The 26916-nt window shown below is 57.1% G+C and overlaps 1 protein-coding gene across 2 annotated transcripts; it reads left to right on the plus strand.

The window, feature by feature from the left end:
- The first annotated feature begins 104 nt into the window (after positions 1-104).
- Positions 105-26822, plus strand: RADIL (Rap associating with DIL domain). Of its 2 annotated transcripts, none has more exons than XM_064461545.1 (16): positions 105-192; positions 4802-4900; positions 8091-8649; positions 14011-14306; positions 15377-16042; positions 16214-16251; positions 17328-17488; positions 18232-18344; positions 19257-19494; positions 19868-20040; positions 20331-20481; positions 20820-21010; positions 21859-22252; positions 22550-22689; positions 23514-23653; positions 24309-26822. In XM_064461545.1, the coding sequence occupies exons 2-16, from the start codon at positions 4871-4873 to the stop codon at positions 24412-24414; spliced, it is 3396 nt and encodes a 1131-aa protein (XP_064317615.1). In that variant the 5' UTR covers positions 105-192; positions 4802-4870; the 3' UTR covers positions 24415-26822. The 2 variants fall into 2 exon arrangements, with proteins under 2 accessions (XP_064317615.1, XP_064317616.1); XM_064461546.1 differs by lacking the exon at positions 105-192 and adding an exon at positions 278-356.
- Positions 26823-26916: the final 94 nt, after the last annotated feature.

The raw sequence follows: 26916 nt of genomic DNA on the forward strand, positions 1-26916 counted from the left end.
CGGCGCTGCGCGGCCGCGGCGGGCGGTGGCGGCGGGGCGGCCGCCAGGGGGCGCCGCAGCGCGGCTCCGCTCCGCTCCGCGCCGCTCCGCCCCGCCGGCGGGCCGGGCCGGGCCGGGCCGCGCAGCCCCGGCGGCTCCGGGCGCTGCAGCCGCCGGGGGCCGCGCCGAGGCCGCCCCGCCGAGCCCCGCACGGTGAGTACCGGGGGCGGGGGGCGCGCACCGCGGGGGCTGGCGCAGGCAGACCCTACCCGAGGTACCCCCCTTTTCTCGGGGGGGGAGATCCCCCCCGGCGCATCCCCGGGACGCCCCCGCCGCCCCCGTCCGCACTGAGCTTCTCCCCGGGATGGGGCCAGCAGGTGGGTGCGTGTGTGTCCCAGCCCGCCTGCTCGGACGGGAACGTTTGTTCTCGTCCCCTTGGAAAGTGGAGGCAGGAGGAACGCGGCGGCGGGGGTGAGGATTGCCCGGTTGCCGTTGGAGACCCAGCCCGCCCTGCTGCCTGCCGAGCAGCGCCGGGCGGCGGGAGGGCTGTGCTGGGGAGGCGCAGCGCCTCGGGGTCCTTCTTCCATCGCCAGACACCTCGGGAATCTTGTCCCCTTGCACGCCCCTCGGGATCCTTTTTCCATTGCCAGGCACCTGGGGACCTTTCTCCCCCTTGCATCCCCCTTGGGATCCTTGTGCCTTTGCCAGACACCTGGGATCCTTGTTCCATCGCCAGACACCTCAGGATCCTTGTCCCCTTGCATGCCCCTTGGGATCCTTGTTCCATCGCCCTTGGGATCCTTGTCCCCTTGCATGCCCCTTGGGATCCTTGTTCCATCGCCCTTGGGATCCTTGTCCCCTTGCATGCCCCTTGGGATCCTTGTTCCATCGCCAGACACCTCAGGATCCTTGTCCCCTTGCATGCCCCTTGGGATCCTTGTTCCATCGCCAGACACCTCGGGATCCTTGTCCCCTTGCATGCCCCTTGGGATCCTTGTTCCATCGCCAGACACCTCGGGATCCTTGTCCCCTTGCATGCCCCTTGGGATCCTTGTTCCATCACCAGACACCTCGGGATCCTTGTCCCCTTGCATGCCCCTTGGGATCCTTGTTCCATCACCAGACACCTCGGGATCCTTGTCCCCTTGCATGCCCCTTGGGATCCTTGTTTCATTGCCAGACACCCCTTGGGATCCTTGTTCCATTGCCTGGCACCTGGGAACCCTTCTCCCCATTGCACGCCCCTTGGGATCTTTGTCCCCTTGCACACCCCTTGGGATCCCACTGCTATTCTGCACATGCTATTTCACCTGCATTCATTCAGCTGCTTGTGACTGTCGTGGCATCCCAGGCCTTGGTGGGGAGGTGGCAGGATGGTTTGTGTCTCTGTGAGGCTGGAACAGTTTCATGCTGAGTTGTAACTTTAGAAGGAAAAACTCAGGGGAGTTTGCTACTTGCTTAGGAAGTGCTTATTTTCAGCGCTCTCCAGGATCAGTTAATTATCGCTGGAAAAAAATTATTGCTAAGATCTTATAATTGGGCAGCCTACCGAGACTCTGCTGCTCGGGAGGCAGCAGAAGGCAAATGCTCTTTATGAAATGTTTCTTGCGTGTGTGTGTGAATAGAGCTGCCTGGGCAGAGGGCTGGCATTTGTACTTGCACGTTACCGGAGAGCTGATGCACGTTGGCGGCTCAAAAGACCCTGCAAAATAATGGGAAAAAGAAAAGCGCAAGAAAAGAAAACCTGCTAAAAGGACTCCTGTTGTCCTTGCAGAATCAGTTCCCAAATCATTACAATCTGTTTGTGGAGCTATAGGTGCCTTTAGGACAAATTGTTAGTTCATCTTTGCAGGACCAGGACTGCCTTTCTATTGCTTGAGCAGTCCTTGGGCCGGGGGGTCCGGGGGGCTGCCGCAGTGTGCCTGCTGCTAAGAATAACATGGTAAGGAGTTTACCCGCTCTGATCCGGCTAAAGACGGCACCGAGGCTGGCATCAACGTTACCAGCCTCCGATCTGTCCCTAGATTAGACAGATAAATCTCACACATGAAAAGGCTGGGCTCTGAAGCAGAGTCTTGATCCAGAATGGAGGGGAGCGGCGGCTCTGAGCCAGAACAGAGGGATTTGGGCTCTGCCCCGGCAGCCTTGGCTGTAGGGACGGGATCCAGAGGGGCAGGATTTGGAGCCGAGGAGCGCACGTCAAAGCCACCGCGTCCAGGGTGTTCTCATTTCCTTTGCTCTCTGAGTTATAATTTGTTCCACATTGCAGTGCTGGGGCGGGTCTCTCCCTCCACTTGCAGCATCCAGGCCGCGGTCGTTGCCATTAGACCAAGGCTGCGACTGGAGTGGTTTCTGTTAAAAAAAAAAAAAAAAAGAGAGAAAGGAAAAAAAAAGGGGGGGGAAATTTTTCAAACAGAAATCTGGGGAAACAGCTTTTCTGGTTGCCATTCTGGAATGGTCATAGCTGAAATCTCGCCGCCCATCCGCACAGAGCTGCATCTGCGCTGGGACGAGCCCCAGGGAAATTCCAGAAGATTAAAAAGTGTTTTAATAGTGTTGCTGCTCTTCCCAAAAGGGAGTAAGATGACCTGGTAGCTACAGGTAGATTTGCTTGATAGCATCCCCCTGGGGAGAAGAGGGGGAAACCTGGCTCGGGCTTTAATTGATTAAAGACTTCAGCGCCAGGAATACATTCCAGCCATCCAACGTGGCTATATAGAAAATAACTCCTGGCAAGTAGAAATGATTTCAGTCTCTGATGCGAGAGGTGACTCTCTGGCTGTCATACACTTTTGCGAAGCATTTGAGTTATGCGAGGTGACATTCTTGTAAAAATCTACACTTTCCAGCATTAAAAAAGTCAGTCCAGTCCAGTATTTAAAGCTGACATTATACAGTGTCAAGAAAGCCAGTATTAAATAACCCTGATCCATTTCAAAGGCAGTTATCAGAGGAGATTATCAGTGTTGGGCACTGCTGGATGGTAGCATGTCCTTGGTGTTTCAATGCTTTTATCACTAATCTGGAAGGAGATAGAAAAGATTTCTGCAAAAACCTGGGGCTGACCCAGGTTTAATAGTTTGTACAAATCCAGGTGGTGAACTGGGCAAGAGGCATCCTAGCTGGAGCAGAACGGAAAATGGAAATCTTCTTGTACCCAGAAATAATAGCTGGAGTTGTACATGTTTTCCTGTCCCTAATCTGGATGATAAATTGACCACACACCGCTTTTGGCAGGAGATGCTCGCATATGGTGGGAGAGGCAGCACAGGGGATCACCGGCTCCCTCCTCCAGTGGGAGCTGCCTGGGGGTTGGCTGTGAGTCTGTCCCAGTTTCTGTGCTGGAGAACTGAAAATTTTCAGGGTAATGGGAAATTTTGCTCTGGAAAAAATAGCAATTATTTGCATTTTTGGTCAGGGCACAATCAGAACGGAATTTGGACTTACCACAGCCAAACCCAGTCTCTCCATCTCAGTGGGGGAGTTGTGGGAACTGGGGGGAAGGGACCAAGGGGCTGCAGAAAATGTCTTACAGCAAGGGACGAGACTGCCATCGGGTTAGTCTACTCATAAATCAAATCAAAGGGGAATGGGGGGACACATTTGATTCAAGCATCTAAATGCTCTCACAGGGGAGAAAATACACGGTAGCTAAAAGCTCGTTAATTGAGCAGAGAAAAGCAAGACAAGAATCAATGTCTGGCAGCTGAAGCCAGACACATTGGAAATAAGGCATAAATATTTAACCGGCGAGAGTGATTAATCATCTAAAGAAACAGCGAGCAGCAGTGGTGGGTTCAGCATCTCTTTGCCTTTTGCATCATGACCTGTCGCCTTACGGAAAGTTTCTCCCATCAGCCCAGCACTGGACCAGCAAGAGAGGCTGGATCGAACCTGCACCGAGGCCCTGATTAGGTGATTTAATTAGATGGTGCTTTTGTCTTTAATCATGGCAGAGCCACAGAAAAGAGTAATTCTTGTGCCCTGCTGGCTCTTTCTGAGAAACATCCATGAAATCACTACAGACGCTTTGCAGGTTCTTCTTTTTTCTTTCTTTTTTGGTTATTGCTGATTGTGTTCCTGCAGATCTGTGCTGGGTGGGTGAGGGGACAGTGCTCCGTGGCTGTCCTTAATGTCCAGCAAAATAGACTGAAATTCAGGAAAAAAACAAATCTGGGGAAGCACCCCAGTGTGCTGTGGCCACTGAGGGAAAGAGCTGGTCCAGGACTCCTTATCCACCCATGGGTGAGAGGGTCCCCAGCGTGGTGTCCCGAGGGACATGTGTGCTTGGGAGCAGGAGGTAAAGGTCATGAGGTTGTTGCTCGTCCCATCTCCTCCCCTTTGCCTTTCGTTTCTGTCAGTGTTTCTTTTCCTATAGCTGCTCTCTCCTTGTCTTTTTGCAATGGGGTAGATGCTGTTGGTGGGCATCACCACAGCTAGGTTTGCTCCGTCTCTTCCACAAGGCTGCCGTGTTCCTGCTGCGATGGAGCCTGAGCTTAGGGCTGGTCTGGTCTCCCCCATCTATGGGCCGTGGCTGGATGAACATGTGCAAACGTGCTTGTCACCGGCCACACATCCCCCGTGGGTCCCCAGGGGTCAGCAGCCCTCAACTGCAGCGAGCGATTGGGCTTTAGTTTGAGGCAGGAGGGAATATAGTGAGACGCTGAGCTGTGGGGCTTATGTGCAACTCAGTGGCCTGCATGCAAATGCGATGCATGTTGGCAGTGGAGTCGCAGCATCTCTGAGCCCTCCGAAGCCACAACACTGTGAGGAACCGATGTCTGTGAGCAGCCCAGGACCGCGCCTCCTCTTCCTCTTGCAGAAGCACGACGGACGTCTGCCTGGGATGATGCGTGACACAGGGGAAGGTACATTTTGAGGAAGATGATGAATGGAAGAAGAGGCACGTGAGGATGACAAGGTAAGGGGAGGCTTTGCCTGGGTGGGGGCAGGAGGAAGGAGCCACTCGCTCATGGTGGGAGCAGGAACCTCAGAGCCCACAGGAAAGTCCCCAGCGGTTGCAGAGTTGGTTGTGGTGATGGAAGGACATGTGGTGGCCATATGAATACCAAAAGCATTTGTCATAGCTCTGCAGAATAAATACAGACTGTGCTGGCTGGGGAAAATAACACATTTTGGTGTGGCCAGGCACAGCGTGAGAGGAGGTAGAGGATACTTGATAGAGATCCCGCTGGGAGCAATCACAGGCTTTTGGCTATTTCCTGTACAGTGGTTAGCAGAGACTGAACACTGAAGAAATGGCACTCTTTGGAAAGTCTGGGTCATGCCTCCATAGCTGCAGGCGTGTGTCCTCCAATGGCACAGGTGGGGAACCAGGCAGCCTGCAGCAAGGAGGGGGCACGCCTGGGCTGGGGAGGTCCAGGAGCACATGTCCCACCGATCTGTGGGAAGATGTGCCCGAACAGTTAACGCCCTTGCCAGCTTGTCCCCAGGTAGCTGAGTCCAGCTGGAGCATCCCTGCTCTTGCAGCAGGACCTGATGGCATCGCCTGTACTGTGGTTTTCTGTTTAGCCTCCTTGGAGATGCCCGTGACTGGTGTGCCTAAGCATATGGATGTGGGAAGAGCCCATCTCATTATGATCTTATTGCATCCATTTGAGTCCTCAAGGGGATTAAGACTGTACATTATGCTGTCTTCGGGCTAAGGCTGCAGTTCTCAGGTGGCGTGGGCTGGTGCCTGGTGACGTTGCATTAGTGTTGATCCAGATGTTGAATAACAGAGTGACCAGGCTAGAAGCTTCTCTCAATCCAGGCTTTGTATTTTTTTCCCCCCATGAAATGCCCTTGCTCTCTGTAGAAGCTGCATTTGGTGGAAAAAGCAGGAAAATAGCTGAGCTATAAATAACATATTCATAACCAGGCAGGGACCTGTGAGAAGCGAGGATGGTGTCTCTGCCTGTGATGTGGGCTTGGAGAAACAATTTTACCAGCAGCAGATGTTAAAAGGTTTCCCTTTGTGCTGGAGGTAGTTCAGGGTAGAGAAAATTAAATCCATGAACTGAAAACAGTGATTTGATGACAAAGTTTGTCTTTTGCATCCTTGATGGCAAGGCCCCGTAGGGACACTGGGGTAGTTTTTCTTGTGCCCGATGTTAATGAGGGCTGATGGTGCCGTGCTAACAGCCTGGGGAAGCCGTTCTTGAACCTGTCTGCCAGTGCCCTGACCTGCTCCCCGGGTTGGGTCTGCCCCAGCACTCCTGGGAAATGTCACAGAGAAGACACAAAGGGATGTCCCCAGTGGGAGCAGCAGCTCCACACACAGCTGAACGAAGAGCAGCAGCATGGGGGGAGCTGTAGCTTTAACCCCATCCCTACCTCAGTTTCCCCAGTTGTAAGGTGGAAGCAGGAACAGCCTTCCCCAAACCCAGCGAGTTGTGGTGAAGCTGTTGGGGCCAACGCTCAGCTGGTGAGGTACAAAACACAAGGTGCTAAGCTCTGCTTTCCAGGCTGATCGCTAAGCCCAGTTTCAGTGAGCCAGGCAGCAGCGATGTGCCAGGGCTAGGGCAGCTGCCAGCTCCCCTCCCTGCCCCGCAGCACCTGCACGGCTGCTGTGTCCTCATTTTCTGAGCCAGTGGGTTGGAGGAAGGACAAACCCCAGCGTTTTCACAGTCCTGGTGGGAGTGGGGGGAAGAGGGATGACTTGGGGTGCAGCAGGATTGCAAAGCTCCCAGGCACGTCCTGCAGCCTTAGTGCTTGCTGGTGCCTCAGTTTCCCCACTTGCAGTGTTCAATGGGCCTCTAGTCCTGGGATGGGGAGGTGTACACCCTGCAGAAATCCAACGTGCACAGCAGGGAGGCGGTTTCTGGGTTAGAAGGTGACCTCTTCCATTAGCAGCAGGAGGGATGCTTTTTCTTCCTGAATTAGATAGTGGTTTGGAGGCTTTCCAGGGCCGACATCATTCTGCCTGATAGCGCTGGGTTTGCTCTGGTGGCGAGATCCTGCCCGAGCGAGACGGAGCCATAGTTGCAGAAAGCTGCCAGCACCCCACATCTCCCTGGCCATGCACGGCTGGGTCATGCCGACTGTTGCATCAAAGTACTCTGACAGCTGCAGATGGGACATATTGGGGTCTGCTGTGTATGCACCAAGTCCCTGCCCATGCCTGCAGGCTGCACATTATAAATCTAGATGTGAGGGAAATCCCTGTCCTGTCCGAATCAGAAATACTCAAATTCTCTTTCCAGACCTTCTACTGCCAGCAGTTTCTGGTGCAGCCAGGTGCATTATCAGCGCTGTGCAAGTGCTCAGTGTTTGTGCATCCAGGATGCAATTTCAAAGCTGGCCCCAGATGTCGGTGGTGACATCGGGCAGGAACGCTGTCTGCCTAAAGCCAGAAGAGCACCGTGGTTTCCAGCCCGTTCCTAGGGACCGAGGTGCACCAGGAGCTGTCGCACAGCCATGGCCACCTCTCCTCCGGTTGCTGCCCGTCCAAGGCTGCCCCAAGCAGCCCTGCCCTGGCTAATGTGACAAGGGCAGCATTGTCAGCGATGCCACCATGTGCTTTAACATCCTCCGCAAACTAGCAACAGCCAAGAGATTTGTCAGAGTCAGGACATTTTTAGAAAGGCTAATTACAGCCCATTTTCACCCTGTGTCTCTCAGAGAGCAAAAGCATTTAGCAGTGACCTCAGAGTGATTGAATTTGCACTTGAGCTTTCTGTTTCACCTCTAAAAAAATGGGATTGCTCCGTAAACTCATTAGTGAAAGTAACTCCTGATGCCTTGGCTCCTGACCAGGATGGGGGCTTCACCAATCCTGCTGGGCTCTGCTCTCCTCCCACTGCATTTTGCTTAGGCAAGAGGGACCTCTTAATGCAAACGGTGGAGAAATTTGGGATCACTCCAGGTTATGTTTTCAGGGACAAATCCATCCTGGGGTGACCGTGCTGATGCCAAGGACCCCAGCGGAGCTTGGCCGCTGGTGTTTTGGGTTGCACAAGGGAAATGGCCTTCCCTTACTGCTGTCCCTTTCCACCTTGGAGGTGACAATGGCTTCTCCATGGCCATGAGCCAGTTCCTGCTTGCTCTTCCCTGCTGCACATCTGGCCTCCAAACCGCTGATTTTTCCCTTTTTCCTCCTCCCCACCCAGGTGCGCCCCATGACAACCTCACGCGCAATGTTTTATGGGTCCTCCTCCACCATGGCTCCACCATCCAAGAACCGGCTGAAGCGCCAGAGCCGGATTTTCTCCCAAGTCTTGTACCGGACGCTGAGCTACAAGGACCGGAGCTCAGCCTCTGCTTCTCCAGCAGCTGGTGAAGATGACCCAGCCGAGCTCTCCACCCAGCTCTCAGCCCCCGGTGTCCTGAAGATCTTTGGGGGCAACATCTGTGCGGGCACCAACTACAAGAGCGTGCTGGCGACGGGCAGCTCGGGTGCGCGGGAGCTGGTGAAGGAAGCCCTGGAGCGCTACGGGCTGAGCCAGCTCAGCGCCGGGCAGTACGCCCTGTGCGATGTCATCGGCAGGTTCGAGGGTCCCGAGAAGCAGTGGCAGACAGAGGGGCTGAGGGTCCTGGGCGACCACGAGAAGCCACTGCTCATCCAGGACCTTTGGAAGCCCAGGGAGGGCTTCTCGCGGCGTCTGGAGCTGCGCAAGAGGGCAGAGGTGGAGGAGCTGGCAGCCAGGGACGTGGACACCACCACCGCAGGTAGAGCTGGGCACAGGGCAGGGAGAGGGTCCGGGGGGCTACCACCCTCCCCCCAAACTGCCTGCGGGAGATGGGTCCCACACCAGTAGCTTTTGCCCGTGTTTTGGGCACAGGGGGAAGGTGCAAGTGCTGGGTGGGAGGAGAACTGTGTTTTAGCTGCAAAGCTTTTGGGTGGAGTTGGTACTTGGCACTCTCCTGCATACATTTGGTACCTGTGACCTCAAATATTTACCCCAGCCAGTCTACGGGTCCATACCCAATCCCCACATGCAGCTGGGCAGCAGCAGGCAAGACCATCAGTGTTGCCTGCTCTTCCCATTGCTGCGAACCAGCATCATGAGGTCCCACTCCCCCGCACTCCCTGCCCCACCTCCCCATGTGCATTCCCCAGGCCAGACACCCCAGGCAAATCTGAAAGAGCAATTAAGCAAAATGAAAAGCTGATGAAGAGAGAGCAAAGTAGGGCAGGAGAGCCCCCCCCAGAGGTGCCTGAGCGAGTCCAGAGCTGGCAGGAGGAGATAAGTGCATCATTATGAACTGGCAGGTTAATAAGTGACCCCAGCGCAGAGTAATGAAGTTTTCCTCCTTCTGCCCTCAGCTAAAAGCCCTGTGAGGACAAGGGTGGAGAGGTTAAAAATCAGGTTTTTAATTGCATGATGCCCTTGTTGGGTCTGACCTGCTGATGGAGGGGTCTGGGTCAGGCTCAGGAGGTGTCAGCCAGGTGGTTTTGCTGGGATGAGCACCAAGTGCTTCCTCGTGCCTGTAGGAAAGAGTTGTGATTGTCAAAAATAACCTAAAAATGATACCGAGTTACTCCAGGTGCTTGGTAAATGAGAGCTAATGTTCCCCCACCAACAGTGGAATAAATGGCCTGAGCTGTCCCATGCCAGCAGGAACAGGGCTCCTTTCCTCTCTGCTTTAATGAGGGCTGGAGGGAGCCCAGACTCACGGCATAGAGATCAGCTGTGGATGTTTTGGGAGAGAGCAGAGGTTGCTGGTGCCCCACCAGCTCCAGTCTGTGATTGCTGTTTTGCCTGGGTACCCCAAAATCTGAGCATGGAGTTTGCAGCTTTGGGGGTTGCTTGTGTTGTGGGAGGTCCCCATCGGCACAGGGAGCTGGGGATGGGCTCACCTCTTGCCTTGAAATGGGAAGGATGGAGGAGCAGTGGAAAACAGCCCCCTGCCCTCGTATTAACCCTGTGCAGGGTGGTCCATTGGCACTCGATGGCTCCCTCCGTCCCTTGCTGTGTCCAGCCCTTGTGCCTGCTCAGGGAGGGGATGTTGCAGGATCGGTCCCAGCTTGCTGCACATGCAATGTAACTGGAGAGAAAGGGGTTCAGGCCAGGGAAGGATTTGCAAAGGTAGATAATCTGCTCTGCTCTTTGGCTCTTTCTCCAGCTGGGATCAGAGAGCTGTTAAACATTTTGGGAGAGCGGTGACTAAAACCAGCTTCTTTTGAACAAAGGAAAGGGCAAGAGCCAAGCGCAACGGTTATAGCACACGGCGGGGAGGGCCACGTGGCAGCTCCCTGCCTGAGCCCAAGGTCACATCAACTCTCGGCCTCAAACTCTCCCCCTCGGATGCAAGCAGCAGTGTTCCCACCTGTGCCCTGGATCCTGGGTGGGCTGGCAGCTGTGGGGAGGGTAAGGCTCCCACGCAGGCCAGGGGAGAGCCGGGCTCCAGGCCGCCCAGCACAGGAGCAGGCAGCGATGAGCTGGCCTGGGCTCGGCACCCTTTGGTGATTTCCAATGGAGGAGCAGTTCCTGACTGGATCGCGTGCCCTGGATCTGGAAAAGAGCCCGTTACACTTTGAATGTAGATATCACTTCATTTGTTTCAACACTCCTGGGTGGGGTGGTGGAAATTCTCCATTTTTTTAACCTTTGGGCATTTTCCATAGCTGACCAAGCTCTTCTGAGACAGAAAACCTACACCCACATTTGTTTAGGCTGTCTGCTCTGCAGACTACACAGCCCTTATTTGTCTTATCCATTAAAATCTCACTCCTGCAGCCCTTTCTTTTGGTGGCACCAGGGGCTCTGTCACCAGTTGCACCCTGTGCTGGTGGCACTGCCCAAAGGGACGCTGCGGGGCTGGGACCACACTTTCCCTCCCCATCCACAAGTTGCCAGGGATGGATGGGACTGCTGCAGCATGTCTGGGGGAGGCATCTGCTTTTCCCTCATCCAGAACCCCAAAGACATGAAATTCCTGGTGTGATGGGGTCTGACCGGGGGTGCCCTCTACCAGGGCACCTTGAGCTGGCAGAGGTCCCCTTGCTGAGCACCAGCTGCCTGCCCGGGGTAGTGGGGCAGTGGTGTGGAAAATGCAGCATCTGTGCAAAAATAAAGGGACTTCGGGCTTGTGGCTCCGGGGGCAAGGGGGATTTAAAAAAAAAAAACCAAAAAGCACAGCGATGCTGCAAAGCAGGATCCCCGGGAAATACCTGCAGGGCCCTTCCCCAAGCACAGCATTGCTGGAGTGGCAGTGCTGGGACCACTGGAGTCACACAAGCTAGTGCATTGCTACCCATCCTGGGGGAAAGGCTCCACACCCATCCATGACCTGCTAGTAAACAGCTTAAGAATTTTATCTACTCAGTTATCCATTATCCTAATTAGTTTATTAGCTGCTTCCCGCTGGAGAGGAAGGTGCTTACTCCTCATGCCACTAATTAGCAGCACAGGTAGAGTGTCTTTGCAGTAAATGAGGCTGATACCCCTTGGGAAGCAACAAGGTGGTGGTTAGGGAGCACCTGGGGAAAACATCCGCAACTGGAGGGCGCTGGGAGGGAAACTCAGCACTTGGCACCTTTATGCCATTCATCTTCCAAACCAGCCCCATTCTGCACTATGTCCAAAGCTTGCCAGGGCTTTCCAGGGAGGCTGGAGGCTGAATCGCATGCACACTTCGAGAAACTTAGGAGTTAAGGCTATAATATTAAAAGATGCTCTGCCAGGTACCTCTGAGGATCTGGCTTTGATATATAACTTAGCACGACTGCATCCGGGGAGGACTCCCTGCAGGGTCTGCGTAGCAATTACATTAGGAAGGACTAGCCCGGCGTTAGCCCCTCCTGGGTAAATTCAGAGCATTTCTTCTTTCCTGGGGCTCGTGGAGTTATTTATTGCTTGATTTATTTCTCAGCCAGGAAAAGGGAATCTCTTTTCTAGGCTGAAAAAGCAGCAGATCCCAGCCAAGATCTAGGCGCCACAACTGGCACGTTTTCCCCCAGGATGCAGAGTGAGTTTAGAGGCAGCAGCTTGGTGGGGGCTGGCTGGGGGTGTGTGCAGTGCCCCTGCCTGGGGTGCCCAGCTCTCCCTGAGGGGTGGGGTGTGGCCCTGCCCCGTTCCCATCTACATCACCCTATGGCTTCAGCAGCTGCCAGCTCTGCCCCAGCTGCGCTGTGTCGGGGATGCTCACGCAGCGTTTTGGGTCAGATAACCCGCACGCTCTCGGGAGGAGAAAGCAGTACCAGAGGACTGAAAAAAAAACACCCCAGCCTGTTTTATGGAGGGACTTTGTTATGCTCAGGAAAAGAGCTGTGTTTATCTTTCCAGTGCAGCTCCAGGGTTAGGGGGAGCCTGTGACGGCGGCTCTATTGGCAGTAAAAAAGCAGCTTTTTCCTACGCAAAATAAATACAGAAGCTTCCTTTCCCCTAGATAAGAGACAAGTGATGGCATATCTCTCTGGGCAGTGGGACCCCAGTCCCTCCCAGTGCAGTGAGCTCCAGCAATAGCTGCTCCCCAGGATCTGGCCCCTCTCTTCCTCCGACCCCACGTGCCAGGCTGGGACTGCATCACCCCAGCCATCCTTCATCCCACTGGCCCATTTCCATGCTGTGGATTGGGGACAGGGCTCCTGGGGGGAGCCGAGGCCTCTTGCGGACATGTTTGGGGTGGCCTTTGGCATCCCCAGTGGCATGGCTTGGGCTGTGCTCCCACCCAGGCAGGCCTGTTGCACCCCCTGGATTTCACATGTGCAGGGCGCAGGGGTCCCGCGCCATGCCGCTGGCCGTGATGGGAACGTGAGCGGGCCAATTGCCTAAGAAGGGTGCAGGGCACTGGACCGCTCGGGGCGGCTTGGCCATGCCTTGCCCTAATCCCAAGGCATGTAAACAGCAGGGGCTATTTTCTCTCTCTCCCACCCCCCCTTCCCATCCCCATCTCTTTCATTTTCCCAGCAAAGGAGCGCTGGATTTAAAACAAACAAACATTCCTCACCAAATAAGGCAGATGACATTTTTTTTTTTTGGTCTGAGCTTGTGAGTGTCCCTTTAAGCAGCCCTGGGCACCAGGCTCTCCTCACCGCCATCCCCAAATCCCGCTGGCTGTCCCCAGATCCTGAAGCCTGCTCGCTGGTCAGCCAAGCCGTGAGCGGGTCTCTGGCTCCGTGCTGCACTGACGCTGCTGCAGTGCTGCTCCCACAAGCAATTCCGTTAGGATTTTTCCCCTCTCTTCGTGCTCCCCGAATGCCAGCGACCTGCTCCCAGGAGGCTGCCCACCCAAGGTAGGAGCATCGCCCATCGGACCTGCAACTTCTTATTTCTCCTGCAGAGCTGGAGCCACACTTGCAGTATGGAGGGGCCCGCAGGGACCCCCGGTCCCTGGGACTGGGGATGCCATACAAGGGGCTGCTTTTGCAGCTCAGCCTGGCCTATTCATTTGCTCTGGCTCCATTTGCCTTGCGGATGGCTCTACCCGAATTGATGCTTGGAAGAAGTTAATTACAGCTTGCTCTTGCTGCAGGCAGGCGGACAGGCTCCACTGCAGCTCGCAGCTCCCATGCCTGGCTGATGCCTGAGGGGACTGGGGGGGCTCCCCACAGCTCCTGCTTGCTGCTAGCCACTGAGTGCCAAAGGCCTGAAAGCAGCATCCAGGTTCTTTTCTTTTTTGGTTTTTTTTTTTTTTTTTTTTTTTTTTGGCAAAGATTGAGCTGGATTTCTTTTTAGCACAGATTTCCTCTCCCCCCGCCAGCCCTGGCAGTGTCGCTGGGGTGCGTGGGGGATGCTGTGGACACTGTCCCCTGGTCAGTGGGGTTTGGGGGCTGGGGAGGACTAGGGCACCCCCTTTTCGACTATGGCATTGGGGCACAAAAGTCCTCGCGTTGATGTCCTGGTGTCACCCTTCAGGGAGGGCAGGGGACCTGGAGACATCAGTCCAGGGTGGGTGCGTGGTCCAGGGTGGTGGTGGTGGTGGGACAATTTCAGCTGCTCCATCCCCACTCCCGCGCTGCAGCATCCCTCCGGACAGGGGAGAGCAGGGGGGTGGTTTGGGGTGTGCTGCCGCTGCGGGGGTCCCGGAGAGGTGGCGGGGATGGGGGAGCTGAACGCTGCTCTCCCCCCCCCCAAATCCCCGCAGGCATCAACGCCCAAGCGCGGAAGCTGCAGCGGCACCGGGCGCGGGGGGCCCGGCGGGGGCCGGCGGGGGCTGAGCGGCGCGGCCCCCCCCCGGCCCTGCGGCGCAGCCTCAGCGAGACCAGCCTGGGCAACCCTGCTCGGCGGGCCGGGCCCGGGGCCGGGGCCGGGGAGCGGCTCCAGCGGCACTGCTCCACCCTGCCCGGGAGCCCGGCGGCGGCGCGGAGCGGCGGCAGCATGCGGTTCTCCCTCTACCAGTCCCCGCATCTCCTGCTCCTGCAGGGCTACAGCCAGCAGCATGTAAGCACCGCGCCGCCCCCCCCACCCCCGCTCACCCCCCCTCCCCGGCACCCCCCAGCACCCCCCCGCTTTCCTCCCACCCCTCCAAGCCCCGGGGAAGGGGGGCTGCTTGCATGGCCGGAGCTGCTGGGGTGGGGGGGGTGGTGGCGCGGAAGAGCATCCTTTAGAAAATGAGCGGTGCCAGCTTGGGACTTTGCAGCCTTGTCCCCAAGCCTGTCCCTAAGCCCAGGGCGTGCAGAGCTGGGACCTGCGACCACCCACCGGTCAAAGCCCTAGAGGGGCCGGGGAAAGCGCCCAGGAGCAGCATCCTTGCCCTGACACAAGGGAGGCCTGGTTTTGTGGGTGATGGCTGAGATGCCCCGTCCCCTGTCTGGCTGCTTCGTTAGTGGGAAACGTAATGAGAGGCAGCGAGGAGACAGCGTGTCTGGGAGCCCCTGCTCCCCAGCGCTGGAGGCTCTTGGAGAACTGGAAAGGACTGGGACGGCTCTTGTAGTTAATGGCTACTTTGCCCCCAGCGAGGATCTGGCTGTTCCAAGCTTTCCGGCAGGGTGACACTGGCACTGCAGCCCTCACCCATCTGCAGCCATCCCGTTAGTACAGCCGGGGAAACTGAGGCACGGGGAGGTTACGGGAGCTGCCTCAGGGGGTGCGGGCAGGCTGGAGTAGAAGGTAGGGCAGGGAGCAGCTCATCTGACCGCGGTCCCACCATCCTCCCCTGGGCAGGTGGATGCAGGCATTGCTGCACTCTGTGGGGAGAAGGTGGGAAGGAAAAGCAGCTGCAGGAAAGGAGGGGGTGAGAAGTGGAGGGAGGGCTCCTTCTGCCCAAAGCAGCCCCATTTACTGCATGCCCAAAGTTATTGTGCCCATTCATTAGCACACCCAAAGCAGGGATTGCTGCTGTCCTGCTCGGCAGCAAGGAAAATAGAAATGTGGCTCTGCCGTGCAAAGGTGCAGCAGGCGGGTGGGCAGCTGGGGGACGGCGGGAGGCTGCAGCACCCGCCGCACTGCAGGGAGGAGGGTCCTTCTCCCCCCCCACTCCCCACTTCATGCTGCATCTCCCCACTTGGCAGGACAGCTTGGTTTACCTGCTGAACCGCGAGCAGCACACAGTGGGCCAGAGGACGCAGGCGAGCAAGCCCAGCATCAGCCTGTCGGCCCCTGACATCTTGCCCCTGCACTGCACCATCAGGAAGCTCCGACCTTCCCGGCATCACTGGGAGGAGAAGCTGGTGCTGGAGCCCATCACTGGCGCCGGCATCTCCGTCAACTTCGCTGAGGTGGCCCGGACGGTTGTGCTGCGGCACGGGGACCTCCTCTCCCTTGGTCTCTACTACCTGCTGCTCTACAAGGACCCCATGAAGGCACAGCCGCTGCCGGCGCAGACCCTGCTGAGGCTGCGAGCCCTGCACCCCGCCGTCCCCAAGGGTTCCCCTGTCTGCGGGGCATGTGGCAGCCTGCTGAAGGAGAGGGACTCTTCTACCAAAAAGCGGGGCCCATCACCCGCCGGCGGCCCCAGGGCGCCCCGCAGAAAGCTGCTGCTAGAGTTTGAGCCGGCGGCCGAGGATGTGCTCCTGCGGCGGATCATGACCCTGATCGAGCCGGGCGGGGATGACCACAAGCTGACACCTGCCTTCCTGCTCTGCCTCTGCATCCAGCACTCGGCCACCAGCTTTGAGCCAGGCGACTTCGGGCAGCTGCTGCTCAAAGCGGCCAAACTGATCCAGAGGACAGTGTGGGTCAGTTGTTGGTGGGATGGAGGTGTTGGTGGGGTGGGGACGTTGCTAGATTCCCCCCCAGGGGCTTCCCCCAGCCCGGCGCCTGGCAGCAGTGAGTGCTGCCTGGGGTGATGCTCGTGCTGCCCCATCCTGCTGGTTTTCATTTTGCTTTCCCCTTCTCTCCCTACCCAGGAGCGGACGCGAGAGCTGGCTGAGAAGCAGTCCCAGCAGTAAGTGCAACCCACTGCCCCTCCTCATTTTGCCCTGAAACAGGGAGAATTCAAACCAGTTCAGAAGCAAGGGGAGCCCATGGCTGGTTATAACCACTCTCCCAGTGCTGATGTACAATGTGTTTTCCTGCCCGGTCCCACACATTTTTCTCCCTGGTCCTTTCACCATGGTGCCTGCAAGGACCCTGCTTGGGAATGTGTGGGGCTGGAAAAGTGGGTGAGCTCAGGAGGGAGTAAGACCCGCAGCAGCTCTGGGGTCTTTTCCAATCCAAGACCAGGCCAAGGCTTTGCACACATGGCTTCAGCATCCCTGAGGGACGCAGCAGAGATGGCCCCGGCATGGGGCTTCACCCTGTTCATGCTGAAGATCCCTCTGTGGAGCGAGGATAGGGCTGGCATTGCATGTGTGCACCCAGGGATGGTGGCTCCTGGTGTCCCAGGGTGGGGGCACCACTTTGGGGCCATCACAGTGGTGTGGGGGCTGGGTCCTGGCCAGGCATAAGGCTAGTTTTCCAGCCATTTCCAGAATCCAGTCTCCAGAGCAGCATCGGGAGAAACTTTTGGTGCTTGCTGTGAGTTCTCCTTTAAGACAAGCTCCGAGGATGCTTCCCAGGCCTTTCCTATAGCAGGAAAAAGCAGTTCAGCAGTTGAGAAACTTCCCAGATGCATTTTATTTATTTTGTTTTATTTTTGAACAGCCCAGCACAGGCAGGCTGGGTTTAGCCATCCAGAGCTGGCAGGAATAGCACATACTTCTTGGGGAGAGCTGCTCTTCAGCCATGAGTATTTGCTGCAGTTCAGCTCTATTAGGTGGAGCCCCCCCACAATAGTGGCACCCCACAAAGGCCAGGTGTCCTTTGGCCAGCCTGGTCCCCGCAGGGTCCCCTTCACTGTCCTGCAGAGCAAGAACCATCAGAGTTTTGCTTGCAAAGGGTCTTCCTAAGGCAGTGCTGATCTTGGGGGTAGGGACGTGCAAATGCTCTCCTGGCATTGCCCCAGGCTGACCGTTTTCTCCCCAAAAGCTTGAGCGGGGATGCTGAGGAGCAGCAGATGTAACACCTGCTGTATCTCCCCAGCCAGGACCCTGCCACCCTGTCCCGCTTCAGCATCACGGACCTTCTCCCGGACCTGCAGCACATCCTCTTCTGGATGGCCAATGCCATCGAGGTCCTCTACTTTGTCCAGCAGAAATCACCCACCTACATCCAGAGCATGGAGGAGGAGCTGGACGTCAGAGGTAGGGCTGGATGCAGTGCCCTGCTTGCTTGTCCATCCAGAGCGACTTTGCTCTGCTAATCCCCAGCTGCAAGCGGTGGTCAGTGCACCCAGATACTCCTTTAACGCCCCGTAATCCTCAGCAGCAGGGACGTCTCTGCGGTGCAGGCTGGGGTAATCTGTGCGGGAGGAGCAGCCTCGCGTTGTGTCGTGGTGCTGCTTGGCTTTGGAGCCAGGGTGTGTTGCATCCGCAGCCGAGCCTCCCGTTTCCACCATGGCAGCTTGCAGTTAATGCCTTGGGGGTGGCTTGCTGTGCCCCCGCTGCTGTGAGGGCACCTGGATTTGCAGAATCGCTCACCGGTGAGCCCGTGTTAAAGCCAGCAAAAAAAAAAAAAAAAAAAAGAAAGAAAAAAAGGAAAAATGGATTAAATCCGTTTCAGAAACCTGGTCTATGCAGCAAGTTAAAACATTCATAGGCCAGACAGGCTGTCGGAAGGAGGGGTGCAGCCCTGGGCTGCCTGCGGGGCAGAGGCCACCATGCTGCAGTGCTAGGCTGTGCTGCCAGCAGCGTTGTGGGCTGTGGGAGATGGCGGGCAGCTGCTCTCTGAGGCAAGAGGAGTGTCTTTGCCCCTGTTGAGGGATGCCATGGTGGTGACTCCAGCCTGGGAGCACTAACAACCCCCACCCCGGGAATTTGGGGAGCGGTGAATTTGGCCTGCCTTGCTGCTGCAGGTTTGCTCCCCCATCCTCCTCTCCGCCCTATAGGCTCCAAGGAGTCTCTGTTCTCCTCGACCATCACAGCCAGCGAGGAGGCGATGACGGTGCTGGAGGAGGTGATCATGTACACCTTCCAGCAGTGCGTCTACTACATCTCCAAGGTATGTGCTCCCTGGGGAGGGCGGCAGTGTCCCACAGGGCCAGCACGAGCATCCCCAGCAGCTCTGGGGCTGTGGAGGAGGGTTTTATAAAGCTTTTATTCTTTGGCAGTTGCATCACGCCGAGGTGTTTTCCTTTGGGCTGAAATGCCCCGATTTTTGGTTGCAGCCCAGGGAAAGTATTGAATTACTGCGGCGTGTTTCCCTGCCTGCAGTGCAGCGGCTTGAGGGAGGCGTTTGGAAAGAGCTGCTTGGCTCCGGCCAGCACAGCATAATGGTGTGATTCAGGGCGCGATGGAAAGGGGCCCCTGGACCGTCGCCGTTGGACCACAAGAGCCGGGCGGCATCGGGAGCAGGGAACAGAGCGGGCAGTGTGAGGCAGGAGAAAGGCTGCTGTGTGCGGGACAGCCCTGCCTGTCCACTGGTGTTGGCATGCGGGGACGCAGGGGCTGCTCCTGCGCCGCTGTGCCGGAGCAGCACCCTCCTCCCCAGCACCCTCGCCTCCCCGTTAGCCTCGGCAGAGGTGGATGCTAGATGCTGCTTTCCTGTTCAAGCGACAGGGGAAGGTCATCCCCATGGGTCCTGGTTTTTCTTTCACCCTCATGCCCAGCTGATCAGCCACTGCCCTGGTTCAGGTCAGTTTTCAGATCGCTTTAGCTGAGCTGTCCCATGCCATCAACTCCAACTGCTAAAAGCACAAGATGCATTCATTTTCTTTTATTTTTTTAAACACGTGCACAATACCGGAGTGCATGGAGGCAGGGGATAAGCGACATCAGCCCCTTGCCAGAGCAGTGCCAGCAGGGTTTGCTTGGCTTGTGGAGGTGAGGGGATCGGAAGGGTTTGGCTCATGCATTAAAAAAACCAACAAAAAACCAAGTCAGTCCTGCTGTGAACTTGCTGCTCTCCCTGCAGTGTCTGTACATGGCACTCCCTGCCCTGCTGGAGTGCAACCCCTTCCAGAATGAGAGCCGGGAGAGCTGGCGGGGGTCCCAGCCGCTGCCCGAGGAGCTCCACAGGGTCGTGCTCATCTACCAGGCGGTGCTGGACCTGCTCCACCAGTATGAAGTGCACCCAGAGATCACTTCCCAGATGTTTGCCTACCTCTTCTTCTTCTCCAACACCCTGCTCTTCAACCAGCTCCTGGATAAGGGTCAGTCCTCCTCGAACACCCAGCATGGACTGAGTAACCTGTAGGGGACCAGCCCTTTGGGAGATGTTCTAGTCTGTCCCAGTGCCACCTTGGGGGTACAGGAGGGAGGCTGAGAGCAGTTCGGCGGGGCAGGTCATTAATAAACCTGATTTGTAACTGAGGTGCTCACTAGCCCTCAGTAACACAGCAACCCCATTGCCTGCTCTTAGTGCCAGGTGAGGTCCAGGCTCCGCTAGGAGTTACAGCTATAGGATGCTGGGAACATTAACCTGGGTTTATTTTGCTGCCCTGGGTCAGGGGCTGGGCTCTGGCCAAAGGATGGGGGACCAGGGGCTGTCCCCAACACTTGCTGATGGATGCTCTGCCTCCACAGGCTCCTCTCTCAGCTGCTTCCACTGGTCACAGGGGGTGAAGCTGCGGGCCAGCGTGCGGCTGCTCCTGGAGTGGCTGCGCGGCGCCGGCTTCGAGCAGCTCTCCCAGCAGTTCTTCGCCAAACTCGCCAGTGTGGCCAACCTGCTGGCCATGCCTGGCTCCCAGCTGGTCCAGGTGAGGGGTGCCTGGCTGGGGGCTCACGGCATCGGGATGGGCACGGGCAGGAGACACCCCGCCCGGCGTTTGGGGTCCCTGCAGTGGTATGTCCCTTCTTCTGCAATCTGTCATCAGCTGCGCCTTCCCAGGGTGGTGGGCCCATGGGTGGGCAGTACCAAGGAGGGGATGCTCAGGCTGACTCCATCTTGCCTGGCCTCTCCCTCCCATTGCCCTTGTGAGCCCTTGCACCTCGGAGGAAGCAGCGCCTCACCTCTGCTGTTTGCCCTGTGCTCTGTCTCCTTGCTCAGATGACCTGGCCATCCCTGCGAGCTGAGTTCCCAGCGCTGAGTCCTGCGCAGTTGCACCGGGTGCTGAGCCAGTGCCAGGTGGTGATGGATGTAGGCTGCATCACAGCGTGGCAGCCTGGCGAGGAGGAGAGCCTGCCCGCCTTCCAGCCTGGTGAGCCCCTGGCTTCGTGCTTAGTGCTGCTCTGGTCCCCGTGCTCCGGTCACCTGCAGGCTCCCTTCAAGGTTGTTATGTACAAACCAAATGGGCAATTCCCTTCCTCTCCCTGGGGCTCCTGTAGTAACTGCAGTGATCACGAATAACCACGGCCCCACGTCTGAGATATTGCAAAGGATGCAAAGTTCACTCAGAAGGGCTTGGGGCATTCCCAAGTGAGAGATGCTGCTGCTTCACAGCTCACCGTGTCCCCAGTCCTGGCTCAGAGACTACACGTGGCCATAAGCCATGAGGCAGCCCGGGTCGGTGCTAGCCTCCCTCCCTCCACCTTTCAGATGAGATGCTGGAGTCCTTCGACAACCACCCACCCATCATCCTGCCCAGTGGGGGCTTCAAAGTGGACCTGGAGGTGGAGACGTTGGACGACAACATCTACCGGCACCTCCTTTATATCCGCCACTTCCTCTGGAGCCTGCAGAGCAAGAGCCCCCACAGCAGCGAGGGGCCAGGCTCAGCTCCCACAAAGGTAGCCTGTATGCCACAGAGGGGCCATTCCTCTCCTGGGTCGGCAGGAGGGTCTTGGGCCCCTCTGAAGACCCCTCTGAGCCCAGCGCCAAGGGCTTGTTGCCCTCGCCCGCAGGCCAGAGCTGCGGAGATGCCCTCATGTAGAGCTGCTGGAAGGATTAGTGCTGCTAATCCCCCAGCCTGTGGGGTGCGGGAAGGTGAGCTGGAAGGACAGGCTCGTCCCAGCAATCTCGTTAGTGGGGAGGAGGGAGGAAGGGGGGATGTCTGTAGGCAGCACTCCCCTCCTTCTTCCTGTGTGTTCCCCCGTCCCCCCTGCCCTGCACCCTGCCTGTCCCCATGGAGCCAGGCAGGCTTGCACAAAAGCGCTAATTAGCTAATGCCTATAAAGCACAGGGAGAGCGAGACATGCTGCAGGTGCTAAGCTCAACTGCCATTTGTCTCCAGCTCCCTGGGGAGGATGTCCCTCCAGCAGGTCCCCTTCTCCTCTCCCGCCCTGTCCCCAACTGTGGCACCCACAGGCACTGATACCTCCTCTCATCACCCTGGGGCCACAGCAGCAGGAGCTGTGCTCCCCCAGTGTCCCCCTCCAGTGAAATCCCCCAGCAGGGACATGACCAGGAGTCCCCTCCTGGCTGGCTGTGAGCATCCCCAGCACAGCCCTGGCCACAAAACTGGGGTGTGGGAGCTGTGCTGGGAAGCTAGGACAAGCCCTGGTGGTGTCCGAATTGCCAAGGCTTTGGTTGGAGCTGGCAGCTCTCCCGCCTGCAAAGCAGACAGGGTGGTGAGGTGCAGGTAAGGTGCTAAAAGCACATGCAGGGGGTCCCACAGAGCATTTTTCTCCTTCTTAAGAAAGAGGCAGGCACGACGCCAGAGGTCCTGGAGGTGATTGAGAGCCCGGCTGCTGCCCTGGGGAGAACCATCACCCAGGAAGACTGCTGCTCCCCGGGGGGCTGTGCTGAGCCGGAGGAGACACCCCTGCTCCGCCTGGCCACCAACGGCTGCCCCTGCGAGCACCCCACCGGCGAGCCACAGCTCCAGGAGAAGCTCAAGCAGCTGCAGCTGGGGAGGGGTCCAGCCCCCAAGGCCAGCACAGCACCCACAGACCCCTCCTGCCTGCTGACGCCACCCACCACCCCCCTGAACTTCGACTCTGGGAGCCCAGAGTCCCCGCAGGGCACAGGCAGGGGGCTGCAGGACCCCCGGAGAAACGGGATGAATGGCACCAAAGGCAGCACCCCTGAAGGTACTGAAAGCTGGCACTACCCTGCTTTTGGGGTGTAGGATTGGGGTGCGAGGGCGTTCGCTGCCATTCTCCTTTGCAGCCCTTCCCGTAAACGTGGTTCCTGTGGGGACTTAGTGCTTGGACAAGGTGGGTGAGAGCAAATGTAGCATCTCATCCGGCTTCTGCCCTGGCAGAAAACCAGCCTTGGGGCTACCCGAGGTTGGCTTTGAAGAGGTGTTGGGGGGCAGCTTTCTGTGGGACGTTGTGAGGCTGGGTTTGGGCGATGCCAGGGTGGTAAGCTGGTCTCTCCGCTGCTAGGATGCTCACCAACTCCCTATGACTACCCCACGCCGGAGTCTTCCAGCCGCAGCTCTGCCACCGATGACTTCTGCTACGTCTTTGTGGTGGAGCTGGAGAGAGGACCCATCGGGCTGGGGATGGGGCTGATCGACGGCTTGGTGAGTTCTCACCCCTCTCAGGACTGGGCTGATGCCCCTCCAAATAGCTGGACTGGGACATGTGGGACATGTTTTATACCCCAAGAAAAACCAGCAAAGATGCTAATGGCTTCCCACGGGAGCTAGGCTGCTTCTCCTGGGGAAAATGAGGCATAGAGAAATCTCTTGGGAAGAGCAGATCTCTGCTCCTGGGTCTCTGTGCTGTGCACGCAAAGTCCATCACAACTGTCCTGCAGCTGGAGAGAGCAAACAGGTTCAGCGCTCTTGTGGAAAGAAAATGACTCAGCCGAGGTCTTTCCTCCACCCTTCAGTGGGTGGCAGGGGGAGCAGGGAGGCTCACAGGGTGTCAGAACAGCTCTGCCAGTGACCGCACTCATTGCATAAGGTGGCACTGCAATCTGGCTTAGCGTGGTGGATCATCTCACTAAGTGGCCTTTCATGGCTGTGCATTAGTCAGTAGGAAACAGGGCATCACTGAGCCCCTGGGACAGCTGTGAGCAGAGCTCCCATCCCAAGATGGCTGCAGGTTAATGATGCTTTACTCTTAATAGGACTGAGCAAGAAAAGATTGCTCCTACTTCTCCTTTCTGTGTATAAATTGATATAAAACTGAAGGGTCACGATTCCTTCCTGTTACTGTTAGCGACACCATCCCCAGCACCCATCCATCATGTTCCCCAGCACCTCCAGGGTCCCGCCTGGCATCAGGCACCCGCTTGGCTGTGAGCTGTCACCTTGCCTGTGGAGCTCAGCCCCTTGGGACCACAAACGTTTTGTGTCCCCTCCACCCTGGCTGGTCGCTCATGGCCTTTCCCTGCCAACAGCACACTCCTCTCTGCTCCCCGGGGATCTACATCCGCACTCTGATTGAGGACAGCCCCGCGGCCGCGGACGGCAGGCTCTCCATCGGCGACCGCATCCTGGCTGTCAACGGCACCAGCCTCATCGGGGCAGACTACCAAAGGTGAGTCACACCCCACCGCCGGGCCCGGTCTGGTATCGGCATGGTGGGAGCTAATGCTCAAGGTTTTCAGCTGTTTTGCAGCAAAGAGCTGCATAGGGTCTCTGAGCGCCTGGTGCTGCGCTCCTGGCCAACAACGCAGAGGATGCTGCAGTACGGGCAAGCTGCAGAGAGAGGAGTGACTTGTGCAGGACACTGGAAAGGAGGGAAGGCAGCTGGGTGGAAGGGTTTGGAAAAGGGAAGCAAAGGCTGGAGAGCACATTTGGGAAATAAATGCGAGCCCCAGAGGTGGGTCTTAGCAAGGCAGAGCTGCTCCAGCCCCTCCCACCCCAGGGCTGCTCTCAAAGTGGGATAGAGCAGCTCGCACCCTGCCTGGGTGTCTGAGGCAGAGCCCTGGTGCCCATGGGGCGGAGCAGCTCAGGGCTCGTTTGCCCTTGTCCTGGCAGCACTTGCATGGAGGTCAGGCTCCCCATAAAGCTACAGGCAGACCAGAAATAGACCCTGCTTGTAACACCGAGCAGGCACAAAGTAGAGAGTGGGGGGTGTTCTGCAAATGAGGGGGTGTTTTGCAAATGTCCGTGACCTGGCAGGCTCCTGGGGGATTGCCAGCCTGTGGGGAGCCAGAATTTACCTCTGTCCCTGTTGCCACTCTCTGCAGTGCGGTGGACCTCATCCGCTCCGGAGGGAAGAAGCTGCGGTTTCTGGTTGCCAAGTCAGACATGGAAATAGCCAAAAAAATCAGTTCCAGCTCCTCTTCTTCCTAGTTCTTGTGGTACAAGGGTCCTTCTGCAGCAGCTTGCAAGTGCAGCTCTGGTTAAGGCTGCCCTTGGGGACCCTGGAGTGCCAGAGGGAGGACCAGGACTCCACAACCACCCTCGATTTGCTTTTTGACACCTTGCCCCTGTGCTGCAGCAGGTGAAAGGACATGCAAGGGTGGTGCACACTTCTCCCACTGCACTGGCAGGGAGCATCATTCCTGATCGATTGCCTGGCCTCATCTTATGCCCTGTGTTGTCCTTCTCAGGAGCTTTCCTGTTCCTTCATCCCCTCTGGCAGGGGTCAGGAAGGGAATGCTCCCCCCATGGGGGCTGTAGGCAGGCTTCTCTGTTCCTCTAGGCTGACAGCTCTGCGGGATCTGTCACACTGGCAGGCAGAAAGCTTGAAACACCTTCGGGATTTAAAGAGTAGCATGTGGGGCTGGCCTGGGCTTCGCTGTAGCAGTGGCCACCTGAGGTGCTGGCACATCAGGCTGGAAAAGGGTGCCCAGCTCTGGGGGCGGTAAAAGCAGCACAAGCACCCAGGAGGATGCAGGATGCATTGCTAGGAGGGAGTTAAGTTCCCCAGTGCCATACCCTAAGTCAGGTGCCTTTCTGCTGCTGGGCTGCAATCACCCTGCCCCCAGCCCTGCTTCGGGATGGGAAGCAGCTACAGCAAAGGGCTGACACCACCAGCAGTTCCCCCGCGAGTCCTGGTGGGAGCCCCTTGAAGACAAGGACTCTCTTGCTGTTGCTCATGCAGCAGATTTATTGCCTGGCTCTAGCACCATGATCCTGGCAGAAGGCGCCCAGGACTGACCCAGCAGCACGGGGCATTCAGAGCAGAGCATTTCCCCATGCAGGAACTGCTGCCCTTTTCAAGGGGCTTCTGTGCCTGCCTGTGGTCCCTGCGAGCTGGGAACGGTGGGGTTGTGCCACCAGGAACCTGAGTGAGCGTGGCCGCGTGCAGTGCCAGACCCCAGGCATGACTTACGCTAGCCCAGGCAGACAAGTGACATCTTGGCACCATGTCCTAGTTCCTCGCCCTCCAGCTTTGCTAGGCCGTTGTAAGGCCACCCTGTTTCCCACCCAGCTCAGAGCATCTCTGAGGTGCGTGCTGCTGACATGCTGACGGGTGGTGATGGGCAGCAAAGGCTCCCTTTGGAAGGTCGGTCTTGAATATCCCAGAAAGAGCTCTGCTATCTGCTGCCCACACAACAGTGTCAGCAGAGCTGAGGTGCCAGCTCCACCGTGCGGCTGGCCAGTCCCCTGCACACCCGGCCTCCTGCCTGCTACATCCTCTCTGTGCTTTTAGCAACATTAACGGGATAAACCCGACCTGATTTCCACATATAGACAGACACCAAGACCTAGTTTAGCCGAACCCTATTAAAACAGCCTGCTGCAAAGCCCTACATCACACCTTGCACTTAAACCAGCATGGTCTAGGCTCTGGCAGCAAATCAGATATTCACACGCCATCTCACAACAAGAGTTCTCTCTTTTTTGTGATGCTAAAAAAGGGATGCTTAACAGAGTTGGCCTTAATTAAACCTCAGATACTTCACTGCTGTAGTTTCGGTTTTGGTGCTTAATCATGCACTTTGCAGAAGGGGAGAGATGTCAGATAATCCATGCAGGGGGAACACTACGCTACTGGATTTCAATGCAGCCTGGCCTGCCTTTCCTAGGGCAAGACCGACCTTCACTGAGACACTAGTGCCTTGCTTCTCTGCTAGGCCATGCTCACGCCAGCTGGCCTGGAGTGCCGCCCCAGCAGGGACTGGGAGCAATGCATCCCTCCTGCCACTGACTCAGCTGTGCCAGGCAGGCGAGCAAAGGCTCAGGGCCCCACAGGGTTACTGGTGATTCACTCGACTTTGAATCAAGTAGGTATGTTGGCCCGCAATCCTCCACTGAGCTCAGCAGGTTTGTAGGGCAGGAAATGGGCTGCCTAGAGCCCCCGGGCAAACTGCATGCACTCCTTACTCCCCTCTGCCCTGGCCTGGGCTCAGGGGAGGCTTGGTTTGCACTAGACAGAACTGGGGCTGCACCCTGGCAAGTTCCAGCAGTACCAACAGTACCCTCTGCTCCCCACTGAGCCTGGCTCTCCAGGCTCCCCAGGAGATAGGGAACAGCCCCAGAGCTGTATGTTGCTCACAGTGCAGTCAGGTATTGAAACAGACTGTAAATAAACCTGGGAATTTACTAGAATGCACGAGGGCTTGCTTCTCTGGGAAGGAGCAGTGGGACATATTTACTTCCCCCCCCCCCTTTGTTAATACTGTACAGCTCAAATGTGTATAAACTTCTCATGCAGATACAGAACACAGCATGGCGCCTGTTTGACACGGGGCTGATGTACGTTAAGAAATGCTCTTGGTGTCAACAATAAACTGGATCAATAAATCTCTCTAAGCTCCCGTCTGGTAGCTGTCTCTTGGATCTCGACATGTTCACTCTGATGGTAAGACAGAAGAGCAGTGAGGGCTCACAGCAGAATTAATGGAG

The sequence above is a fragment of the Phalacrocorax carbo genome, chromosome 10, assembly GCF_963921805.1.
Source record: "Phalacrocorax carbo chromosome 10, bPhaCar2.1, whole genome shotgun sequence".
Taxonomy (NCBI): Eukaryota; Metazoa; Chordata; class Aves; order Suliformes; family Phalacrocoracidae; genus Phalacrocorax; species Phalacrocorax carbo.